General features: G+C 55.6%; 1 protein-coding gene across 1 annotated transcript in view; it reads left to right on the plus strand.

Moving 5' to 3' along the window:
- The window catches only part of P2RX3 (purinergic receptor P2X 3), a 29,509-nt gene extending 10,059 nt beyond the window's left edge, over nucleotides 1-19,450 (plus strand). Inside the window, exons 2-12 of the mRNA XM_066253971.1 lie at nucleotides 1,325-1,460; nucleotides 1,871-1,942; nucleotides 2,191-2,254; nucleotides 3,110-3,203; nucleotides 3,511-3,588; nucleotides 4,014-4,155; nucleotides 4,697-4,833; nucleotides 17,607-17,700; nucleotides 17,987-18,052; nucleotides 18,536-18,613; nucleotides 19,042-19,450. Coding sequence (XP_066110068.1) covers nucleotides 1,325-1,460; nucleotides 1,871-1,942; nucleotides 2,191-2,254; nucleotides 3,110-3,203; nucleotides 3,511-3,588; nucleotides 4,014-4,155; nucleotides 4,697-4,833; nucleotides 17,607-17,700; nucleotides 17,987-18,052; nucleotides 18,536-18,613; nucleotides 19,042-19,155 — 1,075 coding nt within the window. The 3' untranslated portion in view covers nucleotides 19,156-19,450. The remainder of the gene's footprint in view (nucleotides 1-1,324; nucleotides 1,461-1,870; nucleotides 1,943-2,190; nucleotides 2,255-3,109; nucleotides 3,204-3,510; nucleotides 3,589-4,013; nucleotides 4,156-4,696; nucleotides 4,834-17,606; nucleotides 17,701-17,986; nucleotides 18,053-18,535; nucleotides 18,614-19,041) is intronic.
- The last annotated feature ends 4,151 nt before the right edge of the window (nucleotides 19,451-23,601 follow it).

Consider the following 23,601-nt stretch of genomic DNA (forward strand, 5'->3'; position numbering starts at 1 on the left):
TTCTCCAGAACTGAGCACGCGCAGCGTTCTCCAAGCATATTTGGTGAGGTTTCCTCATCCGTACAGCGGGCACAGCAGCAGCACCTGCCTCCCAGTGTGCAGTCAGGGACAAACAGGACTGCGCCTCCTGCTGGAAGCACGGTGGTAGTGAGGCCAAGTGGCTTGAGCCTTCAAGACGGTAATGGGTGATTTCTAATTGGAAAGGTGGGCACCTCACTGATATGCAGAGTTAAGGGTTGTCGACAGGCTCTTCTTGTTACTGGGGAAGGCTGCCAAGAGTCTGGGAAGTCAGGTAGGGATGAAAGAAGGAAAGGGTCCCTCCCCTTATCCCAATGGTCGGGTAATGGCTGGAAGCAGCAGGGAGAAGCCAATACAGGTAAATGTCCACTAGGTGGCAGCACAATCCAAGGAATAATCCTTAGAGGCTCGCGCCCCGCCCCCCACCCCGCCCGACTCCATCTACCTGCCAGGTAAAGGCTCAGCAGCTGCGCCTCCCTTCCTCCTCCGTGCTACTCACGCGACTATGCGCAGATAGAGACTGCGGGGTGCCCAGTTCCCAAGTATCTTCATTGATTTGTTTATTGAGCACCTATTCCGTGATTCCGTGCCGGCACTTAGGATACAGCCACGAACAAAGGCTGCGATGCAGAGTCGGAGGCCCAGGATGCTCTGCGCCTTATGTCTCTGAAATCCAGTGGGAGAGGTGGCCACTGCCATCAGCAGGAATGATAATGCGTTCTCAACGGGGTGCTATCGCCTCAAGGGGTGAAGACTGGGTCTCACTCTTTTTATGTATAAAGAATAAATATACACACAGTACATAAACTGGTATTAAAATTTCATGGAGGGGGGGACAATTGGAGGGGGGGGAGTCTAAACATGTTCCTTAAATAGGAAATGGGGGGATGGAGACACAGTAGTCAAAGCCAAGCCGGGGCTCCCTGAGAAGCCCCACACCCCAGCACAGGCCTCCCTGCCAGGCCCTGCCACCCCCATGTCGGCAGGGAGAAGACCCCTACCAGCCTCTGGCTGATGGGCCTACTCCTTCTCTCTCTCTTTTTTTTTTATTTTTATTTTTATTTTTTTAGATTTTATTTATTGAGTGTTTAGAGAGAGGAGAGAGAGGGGGAGAGAGAGAAAGAAAGAGGGGGAGAAACAGGAAGCATTAACTCCTGGTAGTTGCTTCCTGTATGCGCCTTGACCAGGCAAGCCCGGGGTTTTGAACTAGTGACCTCAGCATTCCAGGTCAACGCTCTATCCACTGCGCCACCACAGACCAGGCTACATCCTTCTCTCTTGCTTTCCATCCCTGCCTCCGGCCCAGGTGGGTTTTCTTACACGAGAAGGCATACCAGGTGCGGGACACCGCCATTGAGTCCTCCGTGGTCACCAAGGTGAAGGGCTTTGGACGCTACGCCAACAGAGTCATGGATGTGTCTGATTATGTGACCCCACCCCAGGTACGGTCCCCCTGTGCCAGGTGGCTGTGTAGATGCCCAGACCCTGGGCAGGTTGGAGGGGCGAGTGCCAGTGGGACTCCCCAGCCAGAATCTGTGGCATCAGTGGCCCAGTGGCTGAGTGGGTGGGCTGGAAGCCTGGCCCGGCTTCCTGCGGGCAGCACTGGGCGTCCTCTCTTGCTGTGCCACAACTTGTCCCAGAATCAAGGACGACACACAGAGGAAGCATGAGGGGCCGGGTGGGCAGTTGCAGGAGCCTGGCTTGGACCCCACATCGACCTTTTCTCAGCCCTGTGACCTTGGCCAATGTCTTAACCGGGGCCTCAGTTTCCTCGTTTGCAGAATGCAGATAACAATAGGGTCTGTCTCACGAATTGGCACCATTACATTTTTCTCTCCGTTCTTCTCCTCAGGGCACCTCTGTCTTCGTCATCATCACCAAGATGATCGTTACTGAAAACCAGATGCAAGGATTCTGCCCAGAGGTGAGGGGAGGGAGGGAGAGGAGGGAGGGAGGGAGAGGAGGGAGGTTGGATGAAGGTCAAGTAAGAAAACTCTGGAGGGGGGAGCAGTGGCAGGGGTATGGGTGTAAGCAGAGGTATAAGGTGCGGCCTTAGAGCTGTGGCCCTGGCCTGACGTCCACCGCCCAGAGGCCACCGGCTCTGGAGAGGCAGTGAGCACCAAGGGGCCAGCCCAGGGCCCTTCACCCACCCGCAGATCTGTCTCCCCACAGAGTGAGGACAAGTACCGCTGTGTGTCAGACAGCCAGTGCGCGCCTGACCGCTTCCCAGGTGGAGGTGAGTGGAGCCCCTTCCCCACCGCCTCACAACCCCAAAGTGGCAGTGGGACCCCCCCAGAGGAGTTCCCAATCCGGGGATGGGAGTGACAGACAGATGTGTCAGGAGGTGGAAGGTGACATCAGGGAGGTGCTGTGGAAGCCAGAAGAGGTCCCAAATGGCTTCCTAGAGGCAGTGACATTTGAGACGGGCCCTGAAGGATGGGTAGGCTTAGGCGCTGGAGGCGCTTCAACAGGGGCCTCTGCAGAAGGAAAAGCAGAAGCAACACTCAGTGTGCGGTGACTGGGGAACACGGGGACCCTGCAAGAGGAGGGCTTGGCCCAGGCCTGGGGAGGGAGGGAGGGGGGAGGGAGTGGGGGAGGGAAGGCCCTGCAGGACTCCTGTGACCCCAGCAGACCTCCCTTGCCCTGCCTGTCCTTCCCCTGCACCTGCAGGATCTGTGTGTGCGTGCGTGTGCATGTGCGTGTGCATGTGTGTGTGTGCATGTGTGTGCGCGCATGTGTGTGCGTGCACTTGCGCGTGTGCATGTGCGTGTGTGTGCATGTGTACGCGTGTATGTGCGTGTGTGTGTGCGCGTGTGCGCGCGCGTGTGTGTGCGTGTGCGCGTGTGCATGTGCATTCGTGCATGCGTGTGTGTGCATGTGCGTGTGTGTGCGTGTGCGTGTGCGCGTGTGTGTGCATATGTGCGTGCGTGTGCGTGTGTGCATGTGCGTGTGTGTGCGTGTGCATGTGTGCGTGTGTGTGTGCGCGTGTGTGTGCGTGTGCGTGTTGGAGGAATCTAATGAGGAAGGTGGTAGGGTAGGGAAGGGCGTAGCAGAGCTGCACAAGTACAAGCACTGTGTCCCACCCTCTCAGGGATCCTCACCGGCCGCTGCGTGAATTACAGCTCTGGGCTCCGGACCTGTGAGATCCAGGGCTGGTGCCCTTCCGAAGTGGACACGGTGGAAATGTGAGGACCGGAGCTGGACGGGAAGAGACCCACCCCCTCCCCAGCTCTCCTTCGCCGCTGTGGGCAGCTCTGCCCCTCTGAGCGCGCAGGGCGTCCTGTGGGCACCCGCCAGTCATGTCCCCTGGGGCGGGGACGTGGCCGCAGCATCGCATCTTCCCCAGCTCATCTCCCCTGCCCTCCTGCTGTCCCTCTGGCCCTCGGACCCAGAGAGGCATGACCACATGCGGCTGGGAGCCGTCCACCGGGAAAGGGGGCCCCAGGGGAGAGCGCCCCATTCCCATCCGCTTCCTTCTGGTCTCACCCACAGGCCTGTCATGATGGAAGCCGAGAACTTCACTATTTTCATCAAGAACAGCATCCGGTTCCCCCTCTTCAACTTTGAGAAGTGAGTCCTGCTCCTCCCCAACGCCGAGGGGCAGGGCACCCGCCCCCCTGCCGCCTCCCTTTCAGAGGGTGACGCCGGTCCCCACGGCACTCCCGCTCTTCCCCGGCTCCCGGGGGGCCCTAGGCCGGCTCTGCCAGCCAGCCCCGACCACCAACTCTCGGGTGGACTCCGGGGCCAGTTTCTCTGCCAGCCTGGGAGCTGAGGGACATTAGCCCTGAACACTCGTGACCCTGAGACGGGAGGGAAGGTGATGGGAATTACAGGAAGGATGCAGGGAGGTGGCCAGTGTCCAAGGGATGAGGTCCCAGACCCCCTGCCTGGGCCGGGGAGGGCCCTGAGGCTCTGGGAGGCTGGGGAAAACCTCGTGCTGGACTGTCCCCACCTGAACAGTGGGCCTCACCTCTCTCCTTTCTCCCTCCTCTCAGGGGGAACCTCCCTCCCAATCTGACCGCCAACGACTTGAAGACCTGCCGCTTCCACCCTGACAAGGCCCCCTTCTGCCCCATCTTGCGGGTGGGGGATGTGGTCAAGTTTGCCGGGCAGGATTTTGCTAAACTGGCCAGCACGGTGAGGACATAGCCGCTCTTCCACGGATCTGGGGACCCCTTAGCGGGCAGTGGGATCGCAGGGGTAGCAGAGCAGCCGTGAGGCAGTGCCACCTAGTGGTGGCGGGGGCCTCTCAGGCCTGCCACCGGCTTGGCCCCCCCACCCTTCGCTCGCACCTGTCCCGAGTGGTCCTGCCTCCCTCCCCCACCCGCCCCAAGGCCCCGTTTCCCATTTCCGTCTCCACACGCCTACTGCAGACAGAGAGGCCTCAGAGCTCTGAAAGGTGAGTCTGTGGCCACTTTCTCCCGTGCTGTCAGATAAGGGACTGGAGATACCAAAAGCAGCGTCTACAGGCTCGAGGGCTCCCTCCCTGAGCTCCAGGACTTGTGTACTGAGCCACCCGTGACAACAAGGTGGCTTTTTTCCTCTCCCCACCTGCATCCTCCACTTAGAGAATGCAAAGAAATCACTGGTCTATTTGTCACCCGCCCCTGCCCCACCCTGGCTGAGGACAGGGGCGAGCAGGGTTGTGGGGGCGCTCAAACCTGGCCCCTTTCTCCAGGGCGGAGTTCTGGGCATTAAGATCGGCTGGGTGTGCGACTTGGACAAGGCCTGGGACCAGTGCATCCCCAAATACTCCTTCACCCGACTGGACGGCGTCTCCCAGAAGAGCAGCGTGTCGCCGGGCTACAACTTCAGGTAATGCGGGGACGGGCCATCATTGTCAGAACCACCCCTGAAGCCTCAAGGTACATTGGCGAGAAAAGGTCCCGTGTTCCCCGGTCAGGTGTCTGCTCAGAATTAGAAAGGGTTTTCCAACAGTCAGCCTCTGGGCGTCAGACCAGCCCGGGAGGTCAGGGCTGCCGCCACAGAGGGGCCATGCCAAGGACTCGCGCTTCGGTCGGTGGGTCGGTCGGTGGTGAGGCCACCTGGCCTGGGGCTCCTGCAATGTGGGGTTCTGCGGTTCTGAGCCGGGTTTGCGCTGCGGCTCCCAGGCCGCAACGCGCCTACGTCACTCCTAGGCCACCCCTTTCCTTCTTCTGCAACTGCATCTCCTAAGGGTCCTCGCGCCGCAAAGCAGGGGCACTGGCTGGCATCATCTTGCTGGGTGGAAATTTTGTATTTCTGTCCAGAACCAGGAAATTTCATTTGAGTCACAAATAACGATGACAACAGTCATTAGTTCTTAAGTGCCTTTCCCAACAAGAACTCGAACCGGTCCTTAATACCATCTAGTTGATGATCCCGGTAGCCTGAGACACGAGGGGTCTCCCCTCTCCTCCCTCCCGCTGTGAAGCAAGGGGAAGAGAAGAACCCAGGAGAAGCTCTTTGGAACCAGCTGAAACCCCTTCAGCAAGCCCTTGACCTTCTCCCCTCCTCATTCCCCAGCCACGAAAGGGCAATAGCATCATTAGTACCTCGAGGATCCCATCAACCAAGGTCTAAAGAGCCTTAGCTCTCTGCTCTGTTTTTCCCTTACATTTCGAATATCCTGACGCCTCTGACCTAAGGACACAGTGTTATCCACAGACTGATTGACTAAATAGGCAGTGATGGGGGGGGGGGAACCAGTATAAGATTATATTTCAGTTATATATGCAGAGAACTGTTACTCAGATTTCCTTTGTTGTAGCGATATTTTCCAACAGAATGACATACATAAGGAAAAAAAAATATTTTTACCTTTTTTCTTTTTACCTTTCTTTGTAGCTTGAAAAGGTAGTTACCCATCCGATTAAGCTTTATATTTAATCGTTTAAAATATACATGTATAATCTCTGGAAAGAAGGGTTTTTTTAAAATTTGCAAGTGGCTTTCATAATCAACTCCAAACTTTAAAAAATCATAGGAAACAACACATATTTTAAAGTAGGTTAAAAATACTGTTTGGCTCCCTGGCAGAAATTGGCATATTTATTCAGTCGGGTACATCACACTGAAATCAATACAAAGGATTTTGTATGGTGGCTTAAAATAGTAACATATTAATAAAATTCTCATGATCTAAAATGCAGGTTTTCATCTTCATAACTTCCCTCTGGCCACTGGGAATTCTTCAACCCTCCAAATAACTTACTTGGCAGGAAAGCTTATGAAGAGGATATAACCATTAGGAAGACCCCGGCCGGTGGGGTCATACAGTTTTAGAACAATGTCTTTCATTTCGGGAAGACTCGGTTTGGAGTGCTTGATCTCCCGGTCAGTGCGCTATGGCTCATGCACGCATCCCTCACCTAGGGGCTGCAGGACACGAGGCAGAGCTGGCCCTAAGGAAGCTTGTCTTCGGGAAGACAGAGCTGAGATCCCTAAGGATCCTGGGAGCATAATTCCCCGGGGGCCTAGGAAACCGTCTGACCAGATCCCCTCACCAAAGACCTCCAGGCCTAATTTGATCCTTGTGGTTTAAAAGACTTTCCAAAGGAACAGCACCAGCGTAGGGGAGTATCTGACAGCCTTGGCAAGCAGAGGGCCCTGCCTAGGGTGTCCATCCACCCACCTTCATGCTGCCTCCAAACTACTAGCACCAACCAGACACCCAAGGCTAAGCTAAGAGCCCACCCTTTCTTCTTTTCCAAGTGAGAGGAGGGGAGATAGTGAGACAGACTCCCACATGTGCCCTGACCAGGACCCACCTGGTGACCCCCGTCTGGGGCTAATGATTTGCCCATCTAAGGCCCATGTTCACAACCGAGCTATTTTTAGCGCCTGAGGTGAGAGCCATCCTCAGCCCCCAGGGCCAATGTGCTCAACCCAATTGAGCCATGGCTGTAGGAGGAGAGAGAGAGAAAAGGGGGGGGAGGGAGGGAGGTGGAGATGCAGATGGTCTCTTCTCCTGTGTGCCCTGATCGGGAATCGAACCTGGGACATCCACACAGCAGGCCAACGCTCTACCACTGAGCCAACCGGCCAGGCCAGGCCACCTTTTAGAACCCTAGGATGACAGGAAAAGGGCCACAGCCAGAGTCAGCATGGGTCACGGAGCAGTTCCTGGGATGGGTTCAACACAGGCCGCTCCTGAGAATTGCACAGGCTCCTTGTTAGCGGGCACAGGCTGGGCACCCTGTGTGCAAAGTGCTTTGTGTGCTTTGGTCCGCTGTCCCCCCCCCCCCGTTTGCAAGGGAGGTGCTACAATCCCCACACTTCGCAGGTGAGAAAACTGTGGCCTGCAGACTTAAATCAAGTTCCCAAGGTCACAGAGCTGATAAACATGGGAGCCTGGGTGCTCTCCACCCCAACCAGGAAGGCTAGGGACATTGACACTTGTTAATCCTCAGAAAAACATGCCTATGAGCTTGAGACCTTTGTCCCCAAAGGAGAATCTGAGGTCCAGGCTGGCTAGAGGACTAGCGGCTGAGGGGGGCACAGTTCAGAGCCTGGCCCTTTGTCCCCCAGAGGCCAGGGTTTGCTGCATCCTGCTGTTTGTGCCTTTTGCTCTGGAGGAAATGGGATCATCCAGCCAAGATGCAGCCTTGCTTAAATATGCAAACTCAGACTTCCAGCGGCAGCCAGCATTCGCATTCCCGTCACTAATTACTTCTGCAGCTCCTTTCCAACACCCCACGCCCCCCGTCGGGTTTTAAGACTCTTTGCTGGCAGAATCAGAGATGTAGAGAATCTGTAGCTGTCGAAGCCGCCTTGAAGACACCAAGACAGAGGCAGTCATTCTGCAGATGAGGAAGTAGAGACTTCAAAGGGGGAGTGACGTGCCCAAGGTCACGGGGGCATCTTAGAGTAGTCTTAGAGGTCATTTGCCCCCAACTCCTACAATGCCTCTCTCTGCAACACAGCCCTAGACAAAGGGGTGGCTTCACAAAGTGGCCTGTCCATCACCATCACTGGAGGGCCTCAGATTACTGTAAAGATGACTTGTTTTGAACCAAAACATGTCTGCCTTCAACCCTCACCCAAAGTACCTGGTGCTGTCCATCTCAACTAATCGTTGTGTGATCTGAAGGTTCGCATAGGTCCCTACCTACCCAAAATGTGGTGGGAAGATTTTCTTTTCCTCCTGAGTCTATTCTGCACGGCTCAAGATTCCAGGGGCTGCTTTAACTTGTTTTTGTCTTTTAACATGGTATTTTGATGAAGCCTCTTTCCACCTACCTTGAGAGTGTGCAGTCGGTGTGTTAGTCTGGATTAGTAATGGACAAAGCACAGCATTTCTGAAACTGAGAGCTGGTACATAGGTGACAGGGACCCCAATGGCAGGGCTGGTGCCCGCATCGCGCGTGGACCCTCCGTTCCCCAGGGCGGGATTTAACCGGAGCACTGCAGCCCCCAGTGCTGGGAGCAGGCACTATAGTGAGTACTGAGTGTGAGTTTGCGAGTGAAGGGGTGTGTTTGTGGGTGAGTGTGAGTATGTGTGTAAGCGTGGGTATGTGTCTGGGAGTGACCGTGTCCGTTGCGTGAGCAGGTGAGTGTGTGCACATGAGTGTGTCAGTAAATAAATGTGGGCATGTGTGAGTGTAGAGGCAGAGATGGTACAAAGACAAATTAAAAATATCAGTCAGGGTCCCAGCAGGAAGCAGATGGCACATGCAAATTGGGTAATTTGAGGAGAGTTTAATAAAGGGACTGTTTCTATAGTGTGGGCAGGGTATAGGGATGCCACAAAGGATCTTGTGGAGCCCAGGGCCAGGAACAGGGCCCTGGTGACCTCCCCGGGTCTGAAGGGGCGAAGGCAGGACGCAGCGACTGACTTGGAGACAGAGATAGTACAGGGCAGCCAGACAAGAGCTGGGGCCCAGCGGGGCCCCGTAAAGCCAGAAGCCCAGAAGCGGGGCAGCAGCTGAGGGCAGGGTGGGGGAGGAAGGGAGGAGCCCCGCTGTCCAGGACCAGTCAGCTCTAACAACTTTCATTCATGAAATCACAGCCCGGCACTAGCCTTTGGAGGTCTCTAACTCCCGTACACCCTGCCTTGAAAGCAGCACCATTTGCTGCCCAAGAAAACATGCCAGTAGTCACAGCCACGAGCAACATAGTCAGCAATTTCTTTTTTTAAAGGATACTTTATTTCTACAGATAAGATATAAATACATCCTCAGAGTAATAACTCCAAGAAAAACGGACAGGTACAGTGTAATGGCCTAGAAAGCCCCTTCGCTTCTGTCTGCTCCCTGCAGGACCTTAGCTTCTGGCCAGTGAGGTCAGTTTCCTTCTCTGCGTTTGTATTTACGTGGCATAAAACTCCCAGACTTGGAAGGCCTTTCAAAGCCTATCCCTGCACCTCAGATTAAGAGCCTCTCCAGCCCTTTCACACCTATTTTTGACAGGATGGACAGCTCATTGCCAACCCCACCGGCACCCCCATCCCCCCAGGAAGCTGAGAAAGAGTTTGAGACTTGCCCAAGATCACACAGCCTAGTTAAGGGGTGCATCAGGGCTCAGACCCAGTGACCTGATCTATAGCCGTTGCCTCTAGCAAACCTTCCACCAGCATATTACTTGCAAAAAATAAACAAGCGGCTCTAGGAGATAAACCCGGTAGCGACTGCTGGAACGAGGGGAGAGAAGAAGCAAAATGGCGCCCCTCGCCATGTCTGATTCTCGCTCCTGAGACAGCTTGGCTCCTAAAAGGCACCGCGGTTTTGGATCCCCTCCCGTGGCGTGTGCGGGAGAGAGCGCTCGCCCGGCTGCTGGATGTCCCGGGTGCTGTCGGTGTTTGTGGCGATCGTTCAGCGCGGGAACGGCGCCCACGGCAGCTCTCGAGAAGCGAGCGCGGAGATTAGGTTTGGCACCTGAGCTGCTTCCACGCGGAAACGTGCGGATCAGCGAGATCTTAGGCCAACCAACAGAGACGGAGTCGAAGGGAGCCCTTGGCTTTGCTCCTGTATTCTGCAATCTGGGCTTTTCTCTCCTTCCAAGAGCCGGAGAATACGTGTCAACAGCAGCCATTTCCACCCGTCACCATACAGACCTTTGAAGGCCCTCTCGGTTCCTGGGGCATATCCGCCTGACTTCTCCACCATCTACCTCTTCACTCCCTTTAGGTGATGGTGGCAGACGTGGCAGTCAGAAGGACCTTGAATTTACACAGCCCAGTATAATGTGTATGTCTGTTGAATCCTCACAACAGCCAGCACTATCGGTAGAAAATATCAGCTAACACCCACGAAGCGCTTCCCAGAGAGCTTGGAACTTAGCAAATGCGCTTTGCAGAATATCTCATCGTGTGGAGAGGGAGAATGTTATAGCCGGAAATCGGAAGCTCAGAGGCTTCATTGATTTATGTGCCCGAGGCCACACAGCAAATAGTGCTGCAGCTGGAACCCAGACCCTGGCAGCCAAGCTCTAGAGCCTGTGCTCACGACCACCGTTATTCAGGTAGGACTGGTGCAGTTACCCCCATTTTACAGACGAGGAAAGTGAGGCCCAAAAGATCATTCCCTGGAGTAGCCAGTAGTAACCTGGCTCTCAGGGACATCTAGCTCTGCTTCCATTGATCTTTCTCTGCCTCATTAAAGATAAATTAGTAGTAATACTTTTTTTTTTTTTTAAGGATCAACAACAAACCATTTTTGAAATGTCTGTCTTTGAGGTTGACAGGGTTCCTAGAATGTGAGTAAATAAATATGGCGTGGGGCCCTTCTCTAACAGGCGGAGTCCCAGCTTGCTGAGGGCTGCTGCCCAACCCCCATGCGGTGAGTCTGCCAGGAGGTATTTTCCTATCAGTATAAAATCAACTGTAAAACTACATTTCGGCTGGCAGGATGATTTCCCACCAGGCAGAAAGCTTTGCCGAGAACACCACCTCCTTCACTGAGAAACCCGAATTCCAGGCCCAAGTTTTCCCTTGCAGGTCCAACCCGGATCCCCGAAGCGTGATGCTGTTTTCCCTGCTGCTGTAACAGTTACATGTCCCTGCTTTAGGGAGGAATCTCCACCACTCTACGGGATCATTTCTAAACAGATGTCTGAGAGCTTCCAAGGGATTTGTACATCGTGATAAAAAACCTTCTACATTCAGCAAGCGTTTAGGGCTGCCGCCTGCTGCAAATGTCAGCTCAGCGTGGGGAAGCACTTCTAACTGTTCGAGTTACCCAAAGCTGAAATTGGGGTGCTCCTGCAGGTAGTGAGTTCCCTGTCACTGGAGGTAAACAAGCAGCAGCAGGAAACGTCTTGCAGCTAATGTGAGGAGGACTGTGAAGACCTTTTCTAATACAGAGACCATAGGAACAAGACCAGTTCCTATGATCTAGTGCAAATGATAAACCGAAACCCAAATAGCAAATGTTTATAGAAAATAAATATATCTCATGCTGGGGTAACCCAAGGATGAGTCAGAGGAAGCAGACGTGAAACAGAGAAGGCCCAGGCTCTGGGTCGAGGGACTTGCGCGCTGTGGTTCAGGCTTGACCCGAGTGCTCTCACTGTGATTCTGAGCGAGTCTCACCCCCTCAGTGGGCCTCAGTTTCCTCCTCTGTGAAATGGGCTGGTTCAGGGCGATCATCACTAACCCTTTCAGGCTCTAAAAGCCTGAGTCAATGCAAGTGGGTCCCTGAGGAAGGGCTTCGGGAAGACCGACTGCTGAGGCAGGCACTATTATTTATAGACCTATCACACTGAATGGAGCTTCCACACTGCCTCCTCCGAGGAACGATTTATTATGCTAATTGACGCCTGTACTTACTCACGCTTTGTCTATTGCTGCTGGTGTGCACGAGGGATCATGCACACTCCCCCCACACACACACACACCACACCCACTCCCTCACACTCGGAAGTGTCTCAGCTCTCTCAGGCCCGAGACTCGTTCGAGTGGGTCCCGTGTTGGGGGGGTCCTGTCTGGTCACGGGGCCGATGTCCCAGTGAGGGCCCTGAAGGGGAGCCTCCTCAGCTGGGGCTTGGAAGAAATTCGTGTGCAGGGAAGCTGAGCCCCGGGGCCTGACACCCTGGGCCGCAGTGCCCTCTGGCCCCACAGCCAGCAGGAGCTGCGGGCGCAGCGGAGAGCGGGGTCCTGGCAGGGGCAGCAGTCTCAGTGACGCAGGCACCGTGGGGACGCAGTGGGCGGAATAAATACCCCACCTGCCCTTCTCCCCTCTGGTCCCCAGCCAGGTCCTCCCGTTGACCGGACGCCCCCGGAAACCAGAGGGGAAGGTGGTCAGGAATGCCCCTGTAGGGGTCAACCTGCAGGACACCGAGGCCAGAGGCAGGGTCACGGGCCAGTGGAGAGTAGCCGGCACACTGGAACCAGCCCTTTCTTCAAATGCCTGGGCTCAGGTGGCCCTCCCGGCCTGGCAGCCCCAGCCCCCCTCCCAGGCTCGCTTCCCCTTCCCGCCCAGCGCCGCCTGGGCTCTGCTGGGCTCTGCTGTCTCCTCTGACAGTCGGGCGTAAAGGCCGCCCCAGCCGTGCGCCTGCACCTGCCGCAGCTGCTCGCTGTTCCCGCAGGCACCGGGCACCCGGCTCCCTGCCCCGAGGCTGCAGGGGCTCTCCTTTCGCTCCTCCGCAGGGTTCTTGGGGTTCCAGTAGCCCGAGTGCAAACCCCAGCTGTGCTTCCCCCCACCGTGAGCTGGACAGTCTAACGGTGTTTCCTGGGGCCCACTAGGTCCGGTACTGAGAGCTCTGTGCCCTGGTTCTGTGTGGCCGTCACGTCCGGCCACACGCTGGGTCCACTCAGCAGCCCTCAGCCTCTGCCGTCTTCTCCCTTTCACATTGGGGGAAGCTGGGACGCAGAGAGGGGGAGTCATTTGCCCCAGGTTGTGTCAAGGAATTCAAGTGGCAAAACCAGGATTCAAGCCCAGAACTGGCTCATTTCAAAGCCCTAAGCCACCAGGTCCCCCACTGAGTGAAACAACGCTGTGGAAGCCTCCAGCGCAGTGCTTAGCTGGAGGAAGGGCCCCACACGCATCTGTCCCTGCCTTTTCCCCATTTCCCCTCCTCAGTCTGGTTTCCCGTGGTGGGAACCAATAGCACCTGCTTTCCCATGCAGCCAGCTGCCAGATCCAGATGTTTTCCGTTTGGGAGAGAAACTGCCTGCCGTTTACCTCTGTGGACTGGCTGCGCCTGAAGAGCATGGCAACTTCGGAGAAGCCAGAGTCAGGGGCAGGAACCCGGGCAGCCAGAACTGTGAAACTCAGTCATGGAGGGGTCCGAACTCTCCAAAACCTCATTTATTCCTCCGGCAGCCATTACTGCCTTGGGCCCTTGGGCAGAGAGAGAGAGTGAGAGCTGACTCGCAGTCAAAAGTCCAAATTACCAACCGCAGTCTGGCCTGGCAGGGATCCTAGCAGAGGCAGGAGAGGTAGCCCAGGGGGATTTCCAGAGTGTGGGGAAACTGGCTCTCTGAGGAGGAAGAAAACAAAATCTCCATGTGTAATGTTTGCCAATTGCTATGGTGTAAATCAGGGGTCCCCAAACTACAGCCTGTGGGCCACATGCGGCCCCCTGAGGCCATTTATCCGGCCCCCACCGCACTTCCGGAAGGGGCACCTGTTTTATTGGTGGTCAGTGAGAGGAGCATAGTTCCCATTGAAATACTGGTCAGTTGGTTGATTTAAATTTACTTGTTCTTTATTTTAAATATTGTATTTGTTCCCGTTTTGTTTTGTTTTTTTTTTTTACTTTAAAATAAGATCTGTGCAGTGTGCATAGGGATTTGTTCATAGTTTTTTTATAGTCTGGCCCTCCAATGGTCTGAGGGACAGTGAACTGGCCCCCTGTGTAAAAAGTTTGGGGACTCCTGGTGTAAATACTCCACCGTGTACCATTTCAAGCTGCAAGTGGGAGACCACTCCACATGGAGTTGGGAAGAGACACACGCCAGTGGGCCCTGCCAGCCAGGTGAGGCCGAGCAGACAGTGCCTCTTCCGTAGTTCTCCGTCTTCCAGGGACCAGGGTCCTCAGGAACACCGTGCCCTTCCCCTGAGAAGGGCTGTGGCTCCCTCAGCCAGGGAGGCCGCCCGACCTCTGGCTTCCTTCCTTTTCACCCTCCACCCTCCAAGCCTCGGCGTTGGTGTTGCTTCCTTCCTTTTCACTCTCCACCCTCCGAGCTTCGGCATTGGTGTTACTTCACATGAAGGCTCCCTTGTCCTGCCAGCCTCAGTCAAATGTCTTTCTTGGCTGTGCTCTTAGAACAGTGCTCCTCTCCTTCCGAGCCCTGAAGTTCAATTTCAGCTATTTACGGAAGGGTATGGTTAGTATTTCTCTCCCTCTCGTGAGAGCAGAGCTTCCCGGTGTATCGGCAGTGCCTAGCACAGTGCCTGGCATGCGGTCGCTGTGCTCTCTCTACATATTTGTGGAATCTTGAAAGAATGAGAAGTCACTGAGCGGGGCCCTGACGGGTGAATAGGAGTTCGCAAGGTGAAAGAAGGGACGAAGAGAACAGCGGGGGCAGGGGCCCAGAAGCCCACCTCTAGGAAATACGTGCAGGAGATACAGGAAGGCAGGTAGCGAGGCTGGCACTTGAGGGGCATGGCAGGGAGGGCATTCTGCAGATGAGGCTAGGAGGGTGTGCTGGGCCAGGTTGGGAGTCCAAGCCAGGGTGTAGAAGGGTGGTGTCATTCTCACCAACCCCACTTCCCAACCAAAAAAATAAACCAAAGCCGGAGTGGGAGGAGTCAGAGGACATGGGAGAAAGCAAGGCTGCGCATGGGGTAGCCTTTCCTCTTTTCAGATGAGAAGGTTGTGGGTCCTTCTGACACTTCATGGCTCTCCTCTCTTCCTGCTCTACGCCAACCAATGACTCTGGGTGGTGAGACCCACCCTACAAATGCAAAGGGGGCCCCCCAGCTAGAGAACTGGAAGAAACAAGCCAGGACCTAACAGAAATCAGGCAACACAAAGAACCCCCTGAATTGCTGGCTAAGAGTCTGGGCTGGGGAACTGGGCTGCCTGAGTTTGAATCCCAGCTTCTCGCACTTGACGACTGGCTTTGTGACTTTAGACAAGTTGCTTTACCTCTCTGATCCTGATGACTCGTCTCTTCAGTGAGGATCACAACAGTAGTGAGTTCCTTGGGGTGGCTGTGAGTGTGAAATGAGTTAATGCTTAGCACAATGCCAGCAAGTAGTAAGCACTCAACATGTCGTCTGTTGTTACCGCTAACACTATGTATTATCTCCAGGAGGCAGGAGGCAGGAGGCATAATGGTTAAGGAAAATGCAGATACTGTTTTTTCACTTTATCTTGATCTCAGGATGAGAAGGAAACGGGACATGCTTTAAGCACTTACCATATCTCGCTTTAATTACCATATCTGGGCACTGTCTCATCCAGTCCTCCTCACTCTCACCTCCCAGTTGAGATAAAAAGCTCAGAGACGTTGAGTGACTTGCCTGGGGTCAAAAGCTAGTTGAAGACAGATGTAGAACCACACCCTGGTCTCCTAGGGCATTCTTAGAGGGTTTGTTCCTAGGAGTCCAGCATGATTGGTGTTCCCTCTCTCTCTTTCCCTCTCTCTCTATCTGTCTCACATCTTGAATGACTCAACGACTCCTCAATTTTAACTCATTCTTTAACTCAGTCTTCCTGGCTACAAAATTATAAGAGTTTGCAACAGGTTAAACGTTACTAACTGCTGTCACAAAGGACCCCCATCTCAATGGCCAACACAAAAGTCTGTTTCTCTCTCATGGCCCAGTGCACTGCGGGTCCGTGGGGTGGGTTGCTCCACGCAGTCCTCAGGGATCTGGGTCCCTGCCACTACTGACTCAGTCTCCCCTGCAGCCCCGAGTCCACCCCTGGCTCTCGAGGAAAGGGAGGGTGAGGAAGGTCCCCTGCTCTGACACCCCTCAGCCCAGAGGTTGCAGGTCACGGTTCCCTTCAACATTCCATTGGCAAGAACTAGCCGTGGGGCCCCAGCGAGATGCAGGGGGGCTGGGAAGCACCCTCCAGCACGTGCCAGGAGAGAAGATGACCCGGACCCGTGACCGAGCCCCTCTGCTGCAGGGTCGGACCACATTCTGTGACCCCCACTAGCCACACTGGAGTGCAGAAGCCAGGACTCCTGGGTCCTCCTTTCTGCAGCCTGTCCCTCCCCGCCTCCCTGCGCGAGGTCCCTCCACCCTCCTGAGAGGTCCCTCCACCCTCCTCCCGGGAGGAGACGCGGGCCCTGCCAAGCCTCCTCGAGGGTGGGTGGTGGGTGAGATAATGATCTTATCATGCTTGGTGCCTCTTGGAAGGTAGGTGCTGGAGGAAAACCAAGTCCGCTTTGGTTTTTCTCCCTGTTCCCTTCACACCCCTTCCCAAGATAAATTTAGTCAGCCCTCGCTCTGAGAGGCAGTGCCCGGGATGCCGACGCTCGCTCCGTTCTCCCGGTTGATGGCAGAGCACTGTTCGCGGCTGCAGCCTATGGACGGGAACGCAGACTTCATCCGGGACTCACCCTGCCCCCCTGCCCGGGGCCTGTGGGCAGCCATGGCCACATCTCAGACAAGGGTGACTGTTCCCCAGACATGGCCTTTCTCCAGGCCTGAGTTCCCCAGAATATAGAAGGATTTGAGGGTCTGGCACCAGGGCCGCCTGTGCCCTTAGTGACCCCTGAGCGCTCACAGGCCGGACGGCTCAGGGTTACGAGCAGGGGGCTTGGAGCCGTCGGTGTGGATCAGAATCCAGCCCAGGCCAGTCACCTCTCCTCTGTCTTCTCGTCTATAAAATGGGTCACCACTGTCTTCTCCCTGAGATTCACTGAGATGCTTACGTGTGTTAAGAGATTGCATATTTCCTGGTACTCTGTTCACGGGGGATATGGAGATGGTGGTGGTCTGTACCTAGTTAGCCTCAGGCCGGCCTGAAAGCCACCGTGAGGGCTTCCTGGGAGCCTTCTGCCCATTCCAGAGGCTTCTTTTGCAAAGTTCTTTAAAATCTCCTGAGAGGCCTCTTTGGAGAACCGTGTTCTCAGACCTTCTCTCTTTCTAGAAATGACTTCCTTCCTGGGCCCATCCCCTTCTCCTGCGGGTGCAACTTGAATTTAGACCATTTTGCTTTCATCTGTGACACTCCCTGCTGCTACCCCCCACCCCACCCCAGACCATAACTGACCATATTCATGAACATGGTTTATCTCCTCTCCTCTAAGCCTTTGCTTCTTAGGGTTAGGTTGCTGGTAAGTGGCAGAGCCAGGCTTTGAACCCAAGCAGGCTGGAAAGCCTGCGGAGAGGGAGGCCCCTGCAGTGAGCCGGCTCCTGGGATATCCAAACAAATAGGATGGGAGCAGCATGGGGTCCAGCCTGGCCCAAACTGGCGCACACATCAGCATTACTGAAGGAAAGGACTTAAGAGGCAGAGTCCTAGGCCCCTCCCACAGGAATGCGGATTCCGTGGGTTCAGCGTGGGGCCTGGGAAGCTGCCTTTTCACAAGCCGCCAGGATGACACCTGTGCAGGGGCTCAGCCCAGAACACAGGAAGGACCGGTGCCGGTGTCCTCGTGACCCATCGGTGGGGGTTGCTCAGTCCGGGACGGTGCTAGGCTACAGAGGACCTGCAGGCTCAGGCAGGAGTCCACAGCGGGACCCACCTTGGCCTCTGACCCCCAGGTTTGCCAAGTACTACAAGCTGGAGAACGGCAGCGAGTACCGCACGCTCCTGAAGGCCTTCGGCATCCGCTTCGACGTGCTGGTGTACGGGAATGTGAGTCCTTGGGCGTGGCAGATGGGGGGGATGACAGGGGAGGAAACCCAGACCAATCCGGGGTTTGGAGGAGGCTCCCGGTGGGAGGGCAGGGGGAAACAGGGTCCTGCCGCTGACCAGCTCTGAGACCCTGGGCTAGTCACACCTCCCTTCTCTGCACCTCTTCCATGAAGGGGTGGGGCCTGCTGCTTCCCGGTCTCTCTGGCTGGGAGTCCAGGGTCAGCTCTGGCCTCACCCCTGCCTTGCTGGACTCCCTGCCCACTCGCCTCGGTCTTTGTGCATCCAGGCTGGCAAGTTCAACATCATCCCCACCATCATTAGCTCTGTGGCAGCCTTCACCTCCGTGGGAGTGGTGAGTTCAGCCCCTCTGGGCACCTCCCTGCTAGGTCGGCCCTTGCGTGAACATCTCCGGTCACTGAGAGCTCCCTGCATCTGTCCATCCATCTGTCCTCAGCAGCCTCTCCTCTGCAGGGGGCTCCACCCAGTACAGGGTCCTGTTCCTCACCGTGAAGGTGGGGGAGGAGACTCCAGGTCCCCACAGACCGAAGAGCCTGGCCGGGGACAGAGCCCGGCTCACAGGGACTTCTACCCCTGCGCCCTCTGCTTCTCCTGCCAAGTCCTCCCCCTGCACTTTGCTCTGGGCTCACCCCAGGAGCTGAGCTGGCAGGCCGCAAAGACAGTCCACAAAGCCCCCGGGGCATTTTTCTGAGAAGAGACCTCAGCAGGTGTCTCTGGAGGACTCTCCCCATCCCTGCCCTGCTGGGTGCCCAGGCTACTCCTGCTCCCAGGCCACTGTCCTGGCAACTCAGGGCCTGCCCTGCCTCTCCTCCTCCAGGGGACCGTCCTCTGTGACATCATCCTGCTCAACTTCCTCAAGGGGGCTGACCACTACAAAGCCAAGAAGTTTGAGGAGGTGAGCAAGGGTCCCTGAGGGGCAGCAGGCCAGGATGGGGCGGGGGGGGCACTGGACCCCTGGGGTTCTCAGTGGCTCACCTTCTGGGGGCTTCTGAAAGGAAGTTCATTAGGCATCAGTGCTTGGGGGGGGTGTCCAGACAAGAGAGGGTTTGGCCAGGGCTCCGTGAGGACTGTGGGGTTCTACGGGCCGTCACTGTCACCATGCCGTCCACCCACCGTCCCCTCTCCATTTCTGGGGCAGGACAAACCCTGCTATGGGTTAGCTCTGGCTTCTGTTCGCCCTTGAGATGCATGGATGGGGTCTTGGGATCACACGGACTTGCTGTAGCCCCCTCAAGACTAGGCCGCAAGCCCCAACTGCTGAGTCTGTCCAGCGGGGTCCTCGCCCACAGTCAGAGCACGACCGTGCCAGCCTTCTGCCTGCAGGTGAACGAGACGACGCTGAAGGTCGCTGCCTCGGCCAACCCAGTGTACCCCAGCGAGCAGACCACGGAGGAGAAGCAGTCCACGGATTCGGGAGCCTACTCCATCGGCCGCTAGGGCCTCGGCCCAGGGCCCTGCGCTCACCGCTGGGCTCCAGGCCTCCCAACAGGGAACCCTCCTGGGCAAGGGGGGGTGGGAGAAGGAAGGGGCTCTCATTTCTGCTGCTCACCTCATGAGGCCACAGCCAGAAGGTGCCTGGTCCTCCCGGTGCCCCCTGCTGAGACCTCAGTCTCACCTTCACCCCTGGCCTGGCCCCCCTCTACTTCCCAGGAGCCCCGGGGGGCGGTAGCACCTGAGACTTTCCCCTTCCAAAGAGTAGAGAGAATAATAGTAACAACCAGTACCAGGCACTTCACACACATTATCTCATTTAATCCTTAGAATAATCTTACAAGGTAGATATTAGGTCCCCCCCCCCCCGTTTCAAAGATAAACTGAGGCCGAGAGAGACTGAGTCATTTGCCTCAAATCACGCAGGCAGGCAGCGAGAGAGCTGGGATTTGAACCCAGGTCTTCACTGCGCATGCCCCATGAGAAGGACGCCTCGCCCACGACTCCGCCCAGCTCAGTAGAGAGCAGGCCCCGTGCTATCCCCAGGAGCTCAGCCCCATTTTAGGGGAGACCAGTGAGACAGAGGTGTGGGGTCTCTCTCTCTCTCTCTCTCTCTCTCACTGGGCTGGGTCACCAAAGCAGAAGGACACAGGAGGCGTGACTGTGGATTTCCCTTACTCCACCCCACAGCTCTGTCCCCAGCCCAGGGCAAGGGCCACCCTCCTCCCCTCTAGGGCCCCACCCCTACCCACACCAATCTGGGCGTGTCACTGTGGGCGCTGGACTTGGCCCCCCAGGGTGGGACGTGATTCAGGACCTGCTGCCTTGTCAGGAGGCCAGCAGACCGTCCGAGAAAGGTCCCGGTGAGACCCAGTCCCTGCGACCTGCGTGAGCAGCCGGCCAGCCGGGCCTGCGCCCACAGTGTCCTAGTGAGGTGGCCAGCCTTCTAATGTTAGAGACTAAAAGGGGCTTAGAAACCATCTTGTCTGACTCTCCTGTGTACAGATGAGTGAACGGAGGCCCGAGATGGAAAACGACAGTCTCATTGCTCGTGTCTGGCACTCGGGGGTGGGGTGGGGGTGGGGGCAGGACAGGAAGCTGGAAGGGCTGCCCTCGGAGGGCGGTGTCAGGCACCCCACCTCCACTGCCCCCTTCCCTAGGGCAAGTTCAGGAGCAGGTCTAGGTTCTGTGAAGCCTGAAGCAAATACAACTTGGGGCATCTTTTAAAAATTAATGCAAACTTAGGTATTAGAAGGAGCTTGTGCAAGCGGGCAGCCCTGACATATGTCCCCCTGGCATTACTGTGAACACGCCCCTGGGAAAACTCAGTGTGGGCATGACCATGAGGTCTGGCCCAAAGGCACTGTCCGTGGAGCACCGGCCCCTCCTCAGAAAGCGCAGGGAAATGGGGGTGGGGCAGCTTCGGGAGTGGCTTGGGAGGATTAATCCACAAAGGTCCCACTTCAGTGACCCCACCCACCGTGAGGGGCAGAGGTAAGATTCCCCCATTCTGCCTCATCCCAGCTCCGTCCTCAGGATGGTGGGATAACACCTCCCCAGGGGCAGCCTTGGGAATCAGGCAGTGTCTGGAGACCTGGCCAGCAGAGACATCAGGGAAGGCAGCACAGTGGGTGGTCTCCCTCCCAGCAGTGTGGGTGGTCTCCATCCCAGCACTGTGGGTGGTCTCCATCCCCCTCCCCCCCCACACACACACACCTGTGCACTCAGCCTCAGGAGGCTGGCGGAGGCAGGGGTCACTGGGATGTTCTCTGAGGAGGAGGTCCAGGCAGTTGTATCCTGGAGGCACCCCTCCCCCAGCCTCTCCCTTCCCCCCAGGCTGGGTGGTCCTCTTGCAGGCACATCAGCGGGGCTCTGAGACTGCCAGCCAGTGTGAGCTCATGAGTGTGAGCCTCACACTGTTCTCCCCACAGCTGAACTGAAGGACCACTTCTGTGCACTGGGCTCAGGGTTACATCAGTTGTAACCGCAATGGCTAACTTGTCCCTGCGACCTCCTGGCGTCCTCAGCAGAGTCACCAACACAATCACACCAACCCTGGTGAGGCTGCCGTGGTCTGTTAGCAATCTGATTTAATAGAAAAAGAGACTTGCAATACATGGCAATTGGAACTGGAACCCATGCTCACGCTGAACACTATGCTCAACACTGCGTTACTCCTTTAATTACTCAGCATAAAAGCTAACAGTTAGTGAGAACCGCCCTGGCTAAGCAGTGGGCTTAGATAGGTTACAAGGTTCGTTTAACTCAAACCTCATTTTACAGAAGAAACTAAGGCTTACTGAGGTTAAGAATCGAAATGGTGGGCCTGGGACTTGAACCCAGAGCTTTCTGACTCCAGAGTCTGGGATCTTGACTTTTCCGTTGTAACTGCCTGGGAAAAATTAGAAAATTTTGCTGGAACCTTTTTTCTCCTCTTAGTGTTAGTGAGGCCAAACCAGGTTTTGTCACAGTGACAAGCAAACTGCAAAATCTTAAGGTTTAATATGACAAAGCAAGTCAGGCAGCCCCTCCATCTGGTAGCTACGCCATCGCCATCGGAGGCACGGGAACTCCCAGGTCACCGTGGACCCTGGGGGGTGGTGTAAAAGCCAGGCCTGGAACTGGCTTGCATCATTTGCAACCCCATGGCGCTAGCCAGACTCAGTAGCAAGGTGTAGAGCCCAACTTTACTGCAAGGAATACCAGGAGATAGTCTGCGTGGGTCTCCACGAAGAGAAAATGGGGACCGTAGCACATCCTGCTGCATCATCTCCGTTTTAATGGTGTTTCTCCTCCACAACACTCCGCCCCCGGTGCCCACAGGCAGCTCCGTGCATCCTTCCCTTCTGTGTGCCTTCTCACAGAACCTCATTCTCAGTAAACTACCAGTCAATTTCCCAGAGATATTACTAGATAACACACTCAGGAATTTCTTCTCCTTAGAGTACTTGCTTTTTAATCAAGTGCCATTCAACACTGAGAGACTTTACACAGCCAAAGGAATGACTATATAATGGTTGAAGTTGAGGCTCAATTGCAGTACTCGATATTTGAGGGACATCTTATCTACCCTGGCTTGCCTCACAAGGTTCAGAGTCACTCCTCCTTTCCCCTCCCCCCCTTTTACCTCTGGTCTCGGAGGGCAGGAGACTGGGCTACTGGGATTGGCTAGAGCCCATATCCTATCAAGGGATCAAATGGAGACAGATAAAAAAAAATGGTGGCTTATCAGTCAGCTGAAATACTGGTCCCAGAGCTGCCTATGCGGGGCTTTCCTTATTGCTCGTCCTCTCCACCTCCACTGCCAGGTTCTACTGTTGTCTAAGAAGCAAGCATCAAGAATCAGCTGTGGCAGTCCACAGTGCAGGCGCCTGGGGGGAGGGGTGGCCCCAGGCAGCTCCCTGTCCATGCTGTGGGGCAGACTGACCTGCTATGAGGAGCTTCCTCAAGGCAGATGGACAGACCCCTTTACGGAGGACGAGTCTCTGCCTGGAGGCAGCCCCTGGGGTCCAGCTCTGGGGAGGCTCACGGCAAGGCCAAGGCCCACAGTCCCGCTGCTGGGGGTCTGCTCCTGTTCGAGCGACTCATCCCTGCTGCTTCTCCACCACCCACTTCCCCTGGGTGCTCCGACCCTGCCTTGTGCCACCAACTCCAGCACTTTTAGATAAAAAAAAGCACATTTGGTCCTTTGTTCCTTTTTGTTCTTTTTGTTCTTTTTGTTCCTGAAACTCCACATCCCATCAGATGCCTGGACAGTTACACACACATGTACACACACAAATGTAGCCCTTACACAGGTGTGTTCAAGTACACAGTAGCATGTATATACACTAGCAGTATAAACGTACTGGCCAAAGACACATAGGTACACACAGATGCATGAACAGAGAGATTCAAGTGTGTAAGGGTGCAAAGCTACACGTTCATGGATGTACACAGACATGTCCACATATATACCCAGAGATGTATAAAATATGCACACATTCAAACCACACACACATACACATTGACACACAGGTTGTGCACATTTACAAATAAAGGTTCCTATACACTATACACAGATATACACAGGTATTCAAAGACAGCTTGTGTCCACACCAAGGTACCTATACACACATGCACATGGGCACCCACAGAAATATTTGTACATTCCCCTGAGCCCCATGTAGAACCAGCTACAACCCAGAGCTGTCTGCCCTCTGAAACCCAGTCTCGGGTCAAGCTTCTTGCACTATCAACTCTAGATCCTTCCTGGGCCCCAGCACGTCACCTGGACAAAAAGCAGCAGCAGTCTTCTCTCTCAATGTCCCCAGGGTCATCTGAGAAAGTGGCCTGAGCGACAGAAACAGAGGCCTGGGGCCGTAGAACTGGGATGGGCCCCACACTGCAACCAGATGCCCTGACTTTGGCCCCTAGGCCCTCCTGGTGGGCATTAGCTCCCTCCTGACAATG

The sequence above is a fragment of the Saccopteryx bilineata genome, chromosome 1, assembly GCF_036850765.1.
Source record: "Saccopteryx bilineata isolate mSacBil1 chromosome 1, mSacBil1_pri_phased_curated, whole genome shotgun sequence".
In the NCBI taxonomy this organism is placed as follows: domain Eukaryota; kingdom Metazoa; phylum Chordata; class Mammalia; order Chiroptera; family Emballonuridae; genus Saccopteryx; species Saccopteryx bilineata.